This window comes from Phoxinus phoxinus (genome assembly GCF_949152265.1).
Source record: "Phoxinus phoxinus genome assembly, chromosome: 12".
NCBI classification, from domain to species: Eukaryota; Metazoa; Chordata; class Actinopteri; order Cypriniformes; family Leuciscidae; genus Phoxinus; species Phoxinus phoxinus.
In genome coordinates, this window is record NC_136887.1 from 35,722,544 (window position 1) to 35,737,543 (window position 15,000).

The 15,000-nt window shown below is 39.5% G+C and overlaps 2 protein-coding genes across 2 annotated transcripts in view; both read left to right on the forward strand.

Moving 5' to 3' along the window:
• The window catches only part of LOC307008334 (uncharacterized protein), a gene marked incomplete at its 5' end in the record, with an annotated part of 19,849 nt that extends 15,390 nt beyond the window's left edge, over nt 1–4,459 (forward strand). The window contains 3 exons of the mRNA XM_079631076.1: nt 1,175–1,581; nt 1,882–3,676; nt 4,027–4,459. Of these exons, the coding sequence (XP_079487202.1) occupies nt 1,175–1,581; nt 1,882–3,051 (1,577 nt within the window). The 3' untranslated portion in view covers nt 3,052–3,676; nt 4,027–4,459. The remainder of the gene's footprint in view (nt 1–1,174; nt 1,582–1,881; nt 3,677–4,026) is intronic.
• LOC307008068 (uncharacterized protein) overlaps nt 4,302–15,000 on the forward strand; it is a 13,544-nt gene continuing 2,845 nt past the window's right edge. The window contains exons 1-4 of the mRNA XM_079630630.1: nt 4,302–4,459; nt 8,736–9,409; nt 9,535–9,701; nt 14,420–15,000. The exon at nt 14,420–15,000 is cut by the window's right edge and continues 2,845 nt beyond it. Coding sequence (XP_079486756.1) covers nt 8,750–9,409; nt 9,535–9,701; nt 14,420–15,000 — 1,408 coding nt within the window. The 5' untranslated portion in view covers nt 4,302–4,459; nt 8,736–8,749. The remainder of the gene's footprint in view (nt 4,460–8,735; nt 9,410–9,534; nt 9,702–14,419) is intronic.

Consider the following 15,000-nt stretch of genomic DNA (forward strand, 5'->3'; position numbering starts at 1 on the left):
GATGAGCATTTACTATAGCTACTTTAAAAAACTGCTGTGCACGCAGTGGTGCTCGGGCACGAGACATAAAGGCATCTGATTGGTTCTTTACATTCGCACCGAATGGCAGTGATTGGTCAGAGTTTTTACTGTCCTACAGCTGCTACAGAGGTCAGATTTGTTTCATTCCTTTTTCTGAACACATAATGTATTGACTACTATCAGAATGGAAGGACCATTTCATCCAGTATAATAAAAAAAATTTCTGAACAGGATTACCAACCCTACCTTTAAACTGCCCCGCTCAGGGTCACTCATGGTACTACACATCAGGACTGACCCAGATGCTGTTCAGGATATTTATCTTCCGCCAAACAATGATCTTAAGGCTCTGAATAACTCAGTGTCCATGTTCCTGTTATGCATGTTCACCGTCATACCCGTTCCATCGCTTGTGTAGGCGTACTGTCTCCGCCACTCTTCTGGCCTAGCTGGACTTCCCCCTCGGCCCAAACAAGCAGCCAGGTGCACAGTAGCGGTTTTATCATCGATGCTGAGTATACATGATGTCACAAATATGAAGATGTACAGGGGAATCTCTCTAAATGCATTTACCTCATTTTGTGGGACAACATATGGAATAATAACACGGTCTTCTATCTCCATGCCTCTATTCGTCCAAAACTGGTGAAAAAAGTCCCATGCTCCTTCTTCTTGGGTCACAGGGGATAGAAGGATCACTGGGAATATTTATTGTTAATAAACTTGCAATTTCTGTGTAATTTCAGTTCATATATTAGATGTAACCCAATGTAGTCTACTGTATCATATTTTATATGCACATTTCTAAAGGCCTCTAAATGATCAATATTATCAAAACTTTTCTGGAAACATGCCCTCTATCGTCTGATTGATAGTCCATATTTTTAGCAAGTAAAATACCTTTTATTATAATTGTACAAACTTCCACCTTGAGCTTGTGATTCACATGTCTTTCTGCTGTCAAATCTTTATTGATTTTTAGAAAGTAATTGTAAGAATAACTTTTATATTGTTGAACACTTACTGGATAGAAGTAACCTAGGTTTACTTGATTAAAAAAAACGTGTGACATTTAAATATGATCATCAGGCTTTTGTCAAACATGTTACAAAATTGTATTTCATTTCTGTTTGTTTATTGCGTTTTTTTTTAGGTGAGCTCATTGGAGTGCAGTATCTGTTCAAGCAGACTGGTCAGGCACTGCAGGACATGAATCCAGACTCTGAGCAGACAGCAGAGCTCATTGAGGACCTCAGTGTGGAGGAGCGAGATGAAGATGAGGGCTTCTGTGACATCAGCGAGGATCACACCATTGCAGATCCGGAGGCTGTTCTGTCACCACCCTCCTCCACACTGACACTGGGTTCTTCCAACCTGGTCACCAGCAGTGCCACATCCTCTTCACTGGTCCCTGACCCCACACATGACCTCACACAGTCTCCATCACCTGGACCCTCAGGGATTGCTGTCACACATGTTCCCTCTGAAACATCTGTTTCAACTCTCCCCTCAGAGCCAGAGGATGATGATGATGATGATGATGATGATGATGGACACACGGTAAATACCACTCCTTTGTGTGTCTTTCAAATCAAGTAGAATAGTTCAAACAGTGATGAATTAACATCCAGTGCTGTAACTACAGACATTCCACATATTTTAAATGTAAAAGTACAGTCTTAAGTCATTAGTAAGCTGCAAATACGGTTCAAGTCAGCTTTATTTCTATAGTGCTTTGTACGATACAGATTGTGTCAAAGCAGTTTTATGGTGATAAACAGAATCAATTATGGAATTATGCATTAAACAGATATAAAATAAATAGTAATAATTTGATTGTGTGTTTGTGTTCTTTAATAGGCTGTTGACTACCAAAATGTCCCGGGTTATCAACATGTGGACCAGCTGGCAGAATATCTGGTGGAGCTCCGGGCCCACACAGCCCTCAGCCTGACCAACCAGGAAGCCAACACCATAGTTGCTCTTTGGCAGAACCTGGATGACCGGGACAAGGAACGGGTAGTGTATGTTTCTCGACCCCAGAATAGACTGTTGAGTGGACGCTTCAGAGTACCAAAGAAGCCCACTCACCCTGGAGTAGAGCGCACCACCAGATGTGTGCTGGGTGCAGGCAGTGCACCTGCTCAGTGGCCTGACTGTTGCCGTCTGGTGGAGAACATGTTCATCAGGCTTTGCACTATCCACCCAAGCCCAAAAAGAAAAGGCAAAGGAACCCTGTCAAGATGGTCTCTGATCCTGCAAGAGTATCACAGGATAAGGCAGCTTGTACTGGGCAACAGCTTGGTGATGGGAGGAACATCAATGCAGCTGGTGGAGGTTAACCAGAACACCCTGATTCAGTGGTACAACAACAGACAGAAAAAGCAGGAGCTGTCTGTGCTGCTTCAGGGCATTCAGTTGCCTCAGCCCCTCCCTGAAGCTCACGAGCCTCTCCAGGTTGCCAAACGTCTACGGACTGAGCCAGAACAACCAGGGGAGCAGCACCGGTACAAGCTAGCAGAGAGCACAGCTGGTCAGGCAAAGCAGAGGCAGACTTCTGTTCGGCAACCCCCTCTCAGACCCAAGGAACCAGCGCCGAGTCAGATGTTGGCTACACCTTCAGCACCTGGAGCATCACTGCAGATGGTACCGACTCCAAGTATAGTTATACAGGCAGCACCAGGTTTCCAGGGTGTGCCAATGTTTCAGGGAGTGCAAATGGTCCATGGAATCCCGATGGTACAAGGAGTCCAGATGTTCCAAGGAATGCCAATGATGCAGCCGCTGTTACAGCCTACAGTGGTGCAGGGCACCAGCTCACAGCCTGCTGCACCATCTGCCAATACAGGAGCCATGCCCAAGAGACCCTACAGGAGAACTGTAGAGGCCAACACTTGTAAAAAATGCGGGCTTTTTAAAACAAGTGCAACAGGACATAGCCAGTACAGGGGCAGGGTGTACTGTCCACAGACTGAGACTGTTACTAAAGAAGTGTGGTTAGAGGAAATGCGGAGAACCATTTCCAAATAATGTATATATTTGTATGTACAGTATATAACATTGTATATAGTGTGAACAGTTGTAATACCTGTGTTAAATGGTATTAAGCATTTAAAAAAATGTTTTATACATTTTACATTTGTATTACCTTTCATTTAACTTATTTATTTTTAAAACAGGTTATTTAACATTTTATTTAATATTCATTACTGTTCTGTTGGCATAATTGTAAAATAAAAACAAATTGTTAAGTGATTTTTTTACTTTTACTTTCAAATAACATTTCATCAGTATACTGCAACATAACATTTGTATATAAAAAGATAATTAAAAAGATAATACATTTTGTTATTCTTGTGACAGACATTTTTCAGCATTTTAGTTACTATTTAATAAATAACATTATTTTTCATGAGAATATCAAAAAACACAACAAACAAATTACATATGTATATTTTATTAACACTGGAACAGTATGCATTCAAAAAGAATGCTTATTTAATTAAATAATAAATATTACAAAAAGTTGTCTTTATCTGGATTCGAACCCACGTCTTGTTGATCACCTGCAATAGAAAACCGTGTAATATAAATGCGTGATTTTACCACACGAAGAAACCGGAAATTGTATCAAGATCTATGCTTTAAGGAAGGCGTATCTCTGAACGTCACAGTTCACCCTTTCTTTTCTTCATTTTTTCTTTCTCTTCTTCCCCTTCTCCTTTTCTTCCTTCCCCCTTTTCTTCCCTTCTTCCCCATCTTTGTTGGACTATTGTTCCCCAGCTTTCCGCAGCGCCTTAGACCGCTCGGCCACGCTACCGCTGGAGCAACACGCGACCATGACCCGTATTCGTCTAGTCCAATAATTACACCCCATGACCATCGCGGAAAGAATTTGGCCAAGAAAGAAAAATACATGGTACCTGACTGAGGACTATTTCTATTCTATTTTTCTGTTATTTTGCTTTATTTCCAGACTCAATCATTACCTTGTTCTTATAGTAGAGCACGTTCTCGGTTTTCAAAAACGGTGATTTAAAACTCTTGACAAAACTAAAAGACGTAAATGACATTTGTATGTATTATAAATAAAAGACACAGATTGCACTGAATGTCAGCTCGCTTATTTTGCTCAAGATAAGGATTTATTAAGGTCCACATCACATCATGTAAACTAGAAATATGCTTAGAACTACAGAACTGGATCTGTCGTTGCAACACACACAACAATGCAATGCAGGTTTCGGGAAACATTGACTCGTTGACCTATACCAGGAACTTACTAACGATATCTTTCGGGAAACACACCCCAGAACTTTCCCGTTTCTGTATCATCTATCTGTAGCCTATAAAAAGCCCATCAAAGTCAAATCAAGGGAAGGTTCGTGTTCTCAGGCTGCTGGCATTTGAAGACAGATTAGGCTACTTTTACTGACATGTAAGTAGCCTACATTTCATAGATTTATTCACCATTAATAGCATTTAATGTATAACAGTTTTAAAAATGAAAGGAAAGCAACTAGGGATGCAAATTATCGATGAATTCATTAATCATTAATTGATTGACCTTATCGATCGATTAACGATTAACTGATAAGCGGCTATTTTCCTGAGAATGTACATTTCTCACGGTATCAATAGTGTCTTTAACATAAAAAGCAAAATATTGCTTATATACTGAACAAAAATGCATGTTATATTGCTCAAATGATGTTTTATTGGAACAGTTGGGATGGTACAGAATGGCATTTATGTAGGCTAGTTTAACAAAATAAATTATGCACAGAAAATTAAAATACATAAAATACATATGCAAACATTAAGCAACATAAAATAAATGTTAAATAAAAATCTATATGGGTAGGCTTAGCCTAAACTATATTAAGTCTACATATAATAATCTATCTGGTAAACTACTTGAAAAACTTGAAACATTAGCAGCACTTATTGATGCTTGGTCTGAGAAAGGTAACAGTGAGATTACTAGACCTGGAAACTTCAAATATAGAACTGAAGGGATGTCAATTTTCGCAAATTCCCATGATCGATCGTAATTTAAATTAATGATCAATTATGCGTCTGCTGCAGTGCATATGGCCAGCATGACAGGGTTTGTTAAACACGCTATGTTACTCACCAAATGAATGAGAATGGCTTTTAATCCAAATAAAGGGATTCGATGTGAATGATAATTAAATTAATTATTTAATAATCAAATATAACGACTAATAATACAACGCGTCACCAACGCCGCCTCAGATGCGTGCTTGCAGTGTGTTAACGTAGACGTGCACTGAAACGCACTGAAAACGGCAACTAAACCCAATGAATTCACAACGATTTAATAAAATAGTGTTCTGATGTTGTGTAATATGACAGTCCCAAATTAATCATCGTTATTATTAGTCGTGCATTAATGCTGCTTGAGCGGCGCGCGCTGAATGAATAACCGTTGAGCACTTTGCTAGCGCGTTATTTAACTCAAAGAAGCGCAACCTATATGAGATTAGTCAGATATATACAAAATAAACATGATATTACAAATTATATCTGCACAAAATGACGTGAATGCACAAGTGAACTTGAGTTACGTGCCATTCAGAATCATGTTGTGGACGCGCTCTTCCTGGAACAACGCGACACGGCGACTAAACCCAAATACTTCACAATGTTTTATTACACTATTGTTCTCTTTATAATGTTATGTAATATGACAAGTCATTATTAGCCGTGCATTGCCGTTTGAGCTGCGCGCGCTGAAGATCACGCTTCAACAAGTCTTAACCAAATGCATCCAATATGAGATAAATCAGATATAGATAGGCGTACACATAATAAACTAGTACAACTTACATTTGCACAAAACAATAGGCTGCGAATGCACACGAAAACGTATAGTCATGATGAAGGTGTAAAATAGTCCCAAACATAACTCCGGCGCGCTCGCTTGTGTTTCGTTGAGCAGCACGCACGCGCATGAACCTGCTTAATCGATGATCGATAAGTTTGATCGATTAATGTATTATCGACAATTAATCGATCGTCGATGTTGTATTAACCGATGTTATTTTTTCCTCTCGCGATAAGTCATTCCAAATATGGCAACGGATGTTGGTAGGTTTATATGGTTTAATATGACTCATTCCAGAATTGCGGGTTCATTTCAAGAGAAAGAAAAAAATTTGTGAGTGTGTTAAACTTTTTTTATTTTCATAGAATGCACTTTAAATTCAACATTTTCAATATTTGCTGATCTTAAACTTTAAAATATTGCCGTGCCGCGTTTCCATTACCGTTCAAATTGCGAATTGAAAATAGGCCTACGCTCAATGGAAACACGTCAATTTCGCAAAAACTCCCATTTATTGCAAAAAAGTTTTTACGCTCGCATGCGGTGGTTTTTCAGGCAATTCGAAAAAGAAATATTTGGCAAAATTGCAATGGAAACCGTTTTTGCACATTTACAGTCGACGTAGATGACGCGGTGTGTTTGGACAGAATACGTTTTAGCCGCATAACATTGGTTAATGGAAACGCCATCATTTAGCAATATTTTTTTATCAACATTTAGAAAAAAAGTTCTCGCAAATCTGTAACGGAAACGTTTTTTTTTTTTAATGAACTCTAAAAATCTTTAGGATTTTCCTAAATGTTACAGTAAGCCTATATTTTTTATATCCACCCGCTGGTTTGAACTTATTTTTTTTACTAAGCTACTTCTTTATTCTCCTGTCTACTTTAACATGTTTATCGTGCTTCAAATTCTTATCTGTATTTCTGTCTAGTTTTATTTTTCCTAATTAGATTCCTAATTTCCTAAATAGAGTTTGCTAATTGTTGTTTGAGTAGGCCTAGCTACTCCGGTTGTAGAGCATTTATAACATCCCGCGGCATGATAACATCAGGCATGCATTACTGTAATCTTTAGATGATATATTGGCCATTTGAACAAATATATGTCATCATATGCCATTGTTTCAAAGCAGCTTTAAATATAAAATTTTTGGCTTTCCAATAAAAACAGTCTCTGAGAAACTCAGGGAAATGGTCCCCCACTCTCCCCTATTGTAATGTCTTAATAAAGACAAAAAGGGAGATTTTTGTTGAAAGCTTTAATGCAGAACAGCAGTCATCAGGAACATTAGCATACGCAGCTCTTATATTTTCTCATACGCACTTCCTGAACTCTCCTCATTAACCCTGTAAATGCGGATGCTCAAGAACACAGCAATCACAACTATTATGAACAGACTTCTGCACTACAGTATAGTGCTATATATGCATCAATTACAGTATAAAATACAACATTACTTGTTAAGGCAATTTTTAAAAAACTGATGAAATGCAGCTTTAAAAATAACTGCAGACAGATCTGCCACGTGTCATTTATCAAAAAAATCTACGTTAGATATTATATTAGTTGTCCTTCAATGTGCATTTGAATTCTACTAGTGTTTGATGAAGTCATAAAAAGCTTGTTATTTGTATCACTTACTTTCTGTGTAAAAGTTTCACCTGTATGCATAATTAATAATCTACTGTTAATAATCTGCATTATATAATTATATTAATCAATTTGCATTAATCCTTTTGACCATCATAATTTTTTAATTACATTGTGTCTTACACCCTTCAGTGGTAACACTTAACACAGCGGTAACACATACAATAATAAGGTGATTATAAATTATTTGCAACTATTAGTTAATTAATAGTTCATAAATAGTATCGTTAACACATTAACAGGCTATCTACAAATATCGAGTTCCTGTCAGTCAGTGACGTTTGACGTTACGTCAGTCGTGAACTGATGAATTGGGATCTCCCCAATCATCTTGGAGAGTAAACTAAACGAGCCGATGGACATTGGGGAGCAAGGTTTGCATTAGCACACCCGGCCCGAGAAGTAAATAAGGAATATAAGGAAGCGATCTTGCACACACACATTCAAGCTTTCGCTTCAGAGCCGAGTGTGTGTTGTTCTGCTGTGAGTGGCCGTGTTGGTTGGCCGAGAAGCTCTTCAATCATGTGTTGGTGTGACGGCGTGTCAGCGGAGGTCGCTGTTAAAGAGCATTTCCTACACTTTACTGCAGTTCAACTTAAATAAGCACCTGAACACTGCAGACTTTATCTGGTCTTGTAATGTGTGCTGTGGCCATTTCCCCTTCAGCACGTAAAGAGCTTATTTCCCTACACTGCAGTAGTATTTTTGTCTTGTTTCCAGTCCAAATATCGAAATAATCTTAAATCAAGAAGCATTTACTAGAGAAGTAAAATGACAGAAGAAATTCTGTCTGGTTCCCTGATAAAAAAAAAAATAAGTGAGTTTTTGCTTAAAATAAGAAAAAAAGATCTGCCAATGAAAAAAAAAAAAAACCTAATTCAAATGGAAAGCATTGCCACACTTGCTGATCCACCCCTGAACGGCCGGACACATGTCGGCTCCTCGGCGCAACACTGAGTGTGTGTGCAAGCACGCTTCCTTCTACACGGGGCGGGTGCACGATGCAGACTCGCATGGCAATGTCCATCGGCTCTTTAGTTTACACTCAAAGGTGATTGGGCTCTCAGCCTAGATCCCACTTTATCAGTTCACGTCTGACGTAACAATCCCGTGCCCTCCTTCTGGGTAACCTAGACGTTCTTCATTCATTGTTACTGTAATTAACAAATTATTATTTTTGAGAAATAAATGTCATTTTCTCTTTTCACAGTTCCTGCTGTAATCATGGAGGCAGCAAAACTTTTATGTGATTCGCTCTTCCGCTGGCTGGAGAACCGAAAGGAATGTGCAGGAGAGCTGTCGAAACTGACGCAAGAGCTGGAGAATGTTCCTCAGGGCAGCAACATCTTCCAGGTGCTTAGAGCTGTGCTCTCAAGATCAGCAGCTTCAGCCTCGGCCAGCCCCACTCCCACAGCCAGCACTAAAGCCAGCACTGCAGTCCGCCCCACTCCCACAGAGACAGAGGCAGGTGTCTCCAGCAGTGCCTTTAATAAAGTTTCTGAATTAATTAAAGAAGATGAGAAGGTTGGCACGAGCATTCAGAAGCTACTGCGAGATCTGAAGGTCAGGTGTGGAGAAGCGCCGCTCGGGACTCATGCTGATGAGCTGGACTGTGAGGTCACCACTCAACTCATGTGGGCTCTGGCCAGAAGGAGCAAGACTCCCGTAGCCCTAGACTTTCTCAGAGGTTTCAACAGGGCCACGTTCTTCCGTCACATGACCCCCGGTGGACTGGCTCCAGCCAAGGCCTCGGACTTTATCTGCAAAGCTCTGGGACTCAATCGTTCCCCTGAGATCACGAGTAGTCTGAAGGTGTCGGCCAAAGAAATGGTGAAGAACATCGAACTCATTGGCATTAAAGCTGCTGCTAAAGCAGGATCAAAGGTATTAGCTTTCTTTTCTCAAGCATCCCATTTTAGGAAAATTGCGCAAAATGAACAATATGAAATATTCACTGCATTGCCCTAATATGTTAGACAGTGATTTGGAGATTGTATCTTTCTTTCTAGGCACTGGGTGCGACTGGTCTAGGCATCTCTCTGTACGACCTGATTGGCGAGTGTGAAAAAATGGTAAAGGCCAATCGGGTCACGGAGGCCAGCAAGTTCTTACAGGATTCATCCAGGCAAATACTGGAAGGCCAACAAAAGCTAAAGGAACAACTGGATGCAATGCAGTAGGATATTTTATTTTCTACACATTTTGGTAACACTTTACAATAAGGTTCATTAGATAACATAAGTTAATAATTAACATGAACTAACTATGAGCATTACATTTGTTACAGTATTTAATAATCTTTGTTAATGGGTTAATAAAAATACAGTCGTTCATTGTTTGTTCATGTTAGGTCACGGTGCATTAAAGGGGAATTCTGCAACTCTAGCCATTTCTTCGCTGATTTTCACTTTTGTTGTCGAATGTTTTCTCAATGAGCTCCCTCTACAGCTGTGGGCGTGTATTTCACAACACTGTCGTTAAAAAACTCACTTGCAGCACCCCCTCTCTACCGCTGCTCCATGTGCATTTGTTATTATCGGAGCTGGCCAACTTTATCGTGTGGAGCTATGTCTACCGGCTATGCCAGCAGCCATATTACCCTGTAGCCCAACACTGGCTGCCCACTGAAGCTAAGCAGGGCTGAGCCTGGTTAGTACCTGGATGGGAGACCTCCTGGGAAATCCAGGTTGCTGCTGGTAGAGGTGTTAGTGAGGCCAGCAGGGGGCGCTCACCCAGTGGTCTACGCCCCAGTGTAGTGATGGGGACACTATACTGCCAAAGAGCGCCGTCCTTCGGATGAGACGTTAAACCGAGGTCCTGACTCTCTGTGGTCATTAAAAATCCCAGGATGTCCTTCGAAAAAGAGTAGGGGTGTAACCCCGGTGTCCTGGCCAAAATATGCCCAGTGGCCTCTGTCCATCATGGCCTCCTAATCATCCTCCTACACTGACTGGCTTCATCACTGTCTCCTCTCCAGCAGTAAGCTGGTGTGTGGTGGGCATTCTGGCGCAATATAGCTGCCATCACATATTTTTTCTTTTCTTTTACCTGAACAAGAAGGCAGCACATAGAAGATACACTTTAGGAAAATTTAAATAAATACAGAAAATCACATTTCAAAACAATCGCAAACATGTTGATAAATTTGATTTAGGTAGGACTTGAATTTAGTATGTGAAATAAAAACCCGCAGTTTTAGCTGATTTTGCAACTCATTCCTTGAAGTTGGAGCACTGTAACTAAGGGTGCTTTCACATCTGTAGTTCGGTTCATTTGGTCCGGACCAAGGGAGAAAAATTATACTTTGTAGCATTTTTCAGGCGTTTTGGTTCCTTTTCACACCACACTGATTGCTCTGGTCCGAATCAGTTTATGAAACGAACCAAAATGCAGTCACGTGACAACATCCACATCACTCGTTGGCCAGATGGGTCTTGAACGTATTTTCATAACTGCACTTTGATTGTCAGAATTAACGTGCGGGAAAATTCCAACAGAACTGACGGAAGTAAACAAAGAGGAGGAAAATCCGGCAGACAACACGCCGCTTTTTACTATGGAGAAATGACTTTGTGGGCTGATTGTATCCCTCGTCATAGTTTATTATATTAGTTTGTCTACTCCACTTTAGGCAAACAATAACATTTGAGAATGAAGCGAGAATGCGGCTTGAAAATAATGTTTTATGCAATGCACGCAGCGAGTCACTTCAGGAGGAGGCAACGCGTGCATTAATGTTGCTAAACATTGACATAATGCACAGCGGCGCCGACTACGGCAGCTGGTTTAGTCCAAAAATGCGCAGTTATTTGGCAGTTGGGTCTGTTCGAGGTCGGATCACGTTCTCACCACAAACGAACCGCTCCAGAGTTCGTTTGAAAGCGTACCGAGACCACCTCTCCTAGGAGGTCTCGGTACGCTTGTTTGGTCCGCTTTTGGTGCGCACCCGAGTGCGATTGCTGCATTCTCACCGGCCCAAACGAACCGCACCAATTTGGAAAACGAACTCTAGTGCGATTCAACCGAACTAAACAAGGCAGGTGTGAAAGCACCCTAAAAGCAGTTTTGCCAAACTCTGTTTTAGTTTGTGGAACATCATACAGTATGTATCTACTTGATCTTAGATTGTATTCAGATCTACTAGGTGCTAAAAGTGTAGTTAAATATGAAGGAGTGTGTTCAGTTATTGATTTGTACACAAAGGTCAACCAATGTTTGAGCCTTCTTGTGTTAAGTGAGGGCCAACCAAACATTTCATATAATACACAGTGATGGACAGAGTACTTTGCATGCATTATGAATCTCAGTGCTGAATGATACACAGAATCCAAAGATTTCAACAGGGTCTTTGTGGAGTGTCTGTAAAACACATCTCCATAGTCTAAAACTGGCAAAAAGGCCTGGCCTTTTTGACTTTCTGTGTGAAGCAAGAACTGTTTCTGAAGTAAAAACCCAGCTTTAATTTAAATTTAGTAAGTAACTGTTTTAATATGCAAATTAAAAGACATGTTTTCCTCCAATATAAATCCCAGATATTTGTATGAGTAAACTAATTCTATTGGCCTGCCCTGTAATGTGTGGAGCTGAGGCAAGGAAGGTCCAGGCTTATGGGTTCTAGTAAAAAAACATGTATTTAGTTTTCTTATCATTTAGAACTAAATTTAATGCATGTAGATTAAGCTGAATATTTTCAAATGCTTTTTGTAGCTTTAAAATTGTCTCAGCAGGTGATTTTGCAGAACAATAGATAATGGTATAATCAGCATACAGGTGTATTTTAGCATTAATAACATTTTCACTATTTAACATTTTCGTTATTAACATATACTGTAAACAGCAAGGGCCCCAAAATAGAGCCCTGTGGTACTCCAGAGTTAACAGTAATGTTCTCCGACATGTAGTCATTTAGAAGTACACGTTGACATCTGTTATTTAAGTAGCTACTGACCCAACCTATAGCAGCATCAGAGAGGCCAATGCAAGCCACCCTTGATAATAAGATAGCATGATTGACTGTATCAACAACGGCTTTTGTTAAATCAATAAATAACGCAGCACATGATCTACGATCACCTAAAGCACAGATTATGTCATTAAGTACTTTCATAGTAGCGGTGGTAGTACTATGATTTTTCTAAAGCCAGACTGAAAAACAGATAGAATACTATTACTAACCAGGAACTATTTTAATTGTTCACTGACGATAGATTCCAAAATCAGCTATCACTGATCAATTAGAAATTGGACGATAATTGTCCAATTTAGATGGGTAAGAACCAGGGCAGATTTCCAATCTTCAGGAACAATATTATGTTCCAGTGATAAGTTTAAGATATAAGTAAATGGCTCAGCAATGATTTCTGCTGAAAATTTAAATATGGGCTCAATGTCATCAGGCCCTGCAGATTTACGAATATAATTTTTTTTTACTATAGTCTTCCCTTGAGTGACATACGTTCAGAGTATTTTGATCAGACAATCCACTGAATATAGATCCAGCTGATGTGAAATGCTTGTTAAAGCAATTTACCATCTTGGTTCTATTGGTTATTTGCCTTACATTTATTGTTAATTGGTTCGGGAAACCATTAGATGATTGAGTGGTGGACAACGACTTGATGGTTTTCCAAAACTTAGTTGGGTTATTTAGATTTCTTGTTGTTTCTTTAATCTTCTTTAAGCGCAGCGGAGCAACTGTGTCTAAAGTGCTGGAAAAGAGTTAAAAGTTTCTGTTGCAATATCAAGTTCTTCTAAGCTATCCGGGATGCTGAGATGATGAAACTGATTAGGAAGATTATTGATAAAGCAATCTTTAGTGGCAGAAGTGATCGGTCTAACATATTTATAACACGGAGTCGGCTTTGCAGCCTTGGCTAAATGTAATTTACACGAGACTAGATAGTGATCTGAGATGTCATCGCTCTGCTGCAGTATTTCAACGGCATCAACATCTATTCCATGTGATAGTATTAGATCTAGAGTATGATTACGGCAATGAGTCGGTCCTGGCACGTGTTGTCTAACTCCAATTGAGTTTATAATGTCTTTAAATGCAAATCCCAATGCATCTTTTTCATTATCTATGTGTATATTAAAATCACCAACAATTAGTACTTTATCTGCAGCCAATACTAATTCTGATAGAAAGTCCGCAAATTCTTTTATAAAGTCTGTATGGTTCCCTGGTGGCCTGTATACAGTAGCCAGCAGAATCTCAAATGTGATTTATCGTTTACACTATATATTTTTAAATTAAGCACCAACACTTCAAAATAATTATATTTAAAACTAGATTTCTTAGTGGTTTTGAAAATATTACTATAAATTACAGCAACACCTCCTTCTTTGCGTTTCAGACGAGGTTCACGTTTATAACCCAATTATGTCGAATTGCCGTAAAGCAGTTCTCGCTTGTTCTCGCTTCTCACGAGACTTCCTATTTCCAACTTACCGGGACGTCAGTCCCCATGTTGCAAGGTTAGTTTTCCGCCTGGGAACGTCACTATTCTCACCAGAACAGGTTATTTAACCATCCAAATGATTTCTAAATGTTTTTTTTTAAGTTGAATTAGTTGCCAAGTAAAGTTAAAAAGTAAATAAAGTTGCCTTTAACAAATACAACCATTTTAATAATGCATTAGTAAATGTTTAAATAAACATTAACAAAGATGAATAGATGCTGTAGAAGTGCAGTTCATTATTAGTTCATGCTAACTAATGTGAACCTTATTGTAATGCGTTACCCAAATGTTTAATTTCTACTAATTTATCTGTCTTGGCCTAAGCCACTATATCTTGTATCTGTCTGAGATTGTACAGTGCTGCAATAATGAAAACGCAAACAATAATGAATGTCTGAGGAAACTGACTGACTTACAACTTTTCTCATTACAGCGAAATCATCCAAAAATTGGTCCAAATGAAGAACCTCATCCAGAACTTGGGGGGATATTCTCTCAGCATGAATGAAGATGAACAGAGAATAATGGCGTATATCATGGGAACATGTACAGACAACACAATTGTCTCCTGGCTTCAGGAATTAACTCATCAGAATGAATTTGTGAATCTTCTACGATTTTTTCGGGAGAATTTGGGTCGCATTTTTCTGGATTTGACAAATCCTAGCGGAGATGATATAGACATTGTGTTTGTGGCTCATGGCAGAATTGTCGACCAGTTTATGCCAGCAGGAGGACTGGTGCCCACTCCTAACATCAGAGACACCGTTCTCTACTCTCCGTGGAACTGCATTATTGACCCCAACACTGCATTTGGAATTGCTCAGGGCTTCATTCGAGTGACAGACAGACAGTTTTACAACAACATAGTTGGCAATATTGCTCAATTTGAGCCGAACCCTTTGCCAGATCACTGGAACAGCATGAGAAGATCTCTCCACAACATCCCAGTGATCCTTCTATCCCCTGTGACCCAAGAAGAAGGAGCATGGGACTTTTTTCACCAGTTTTGGA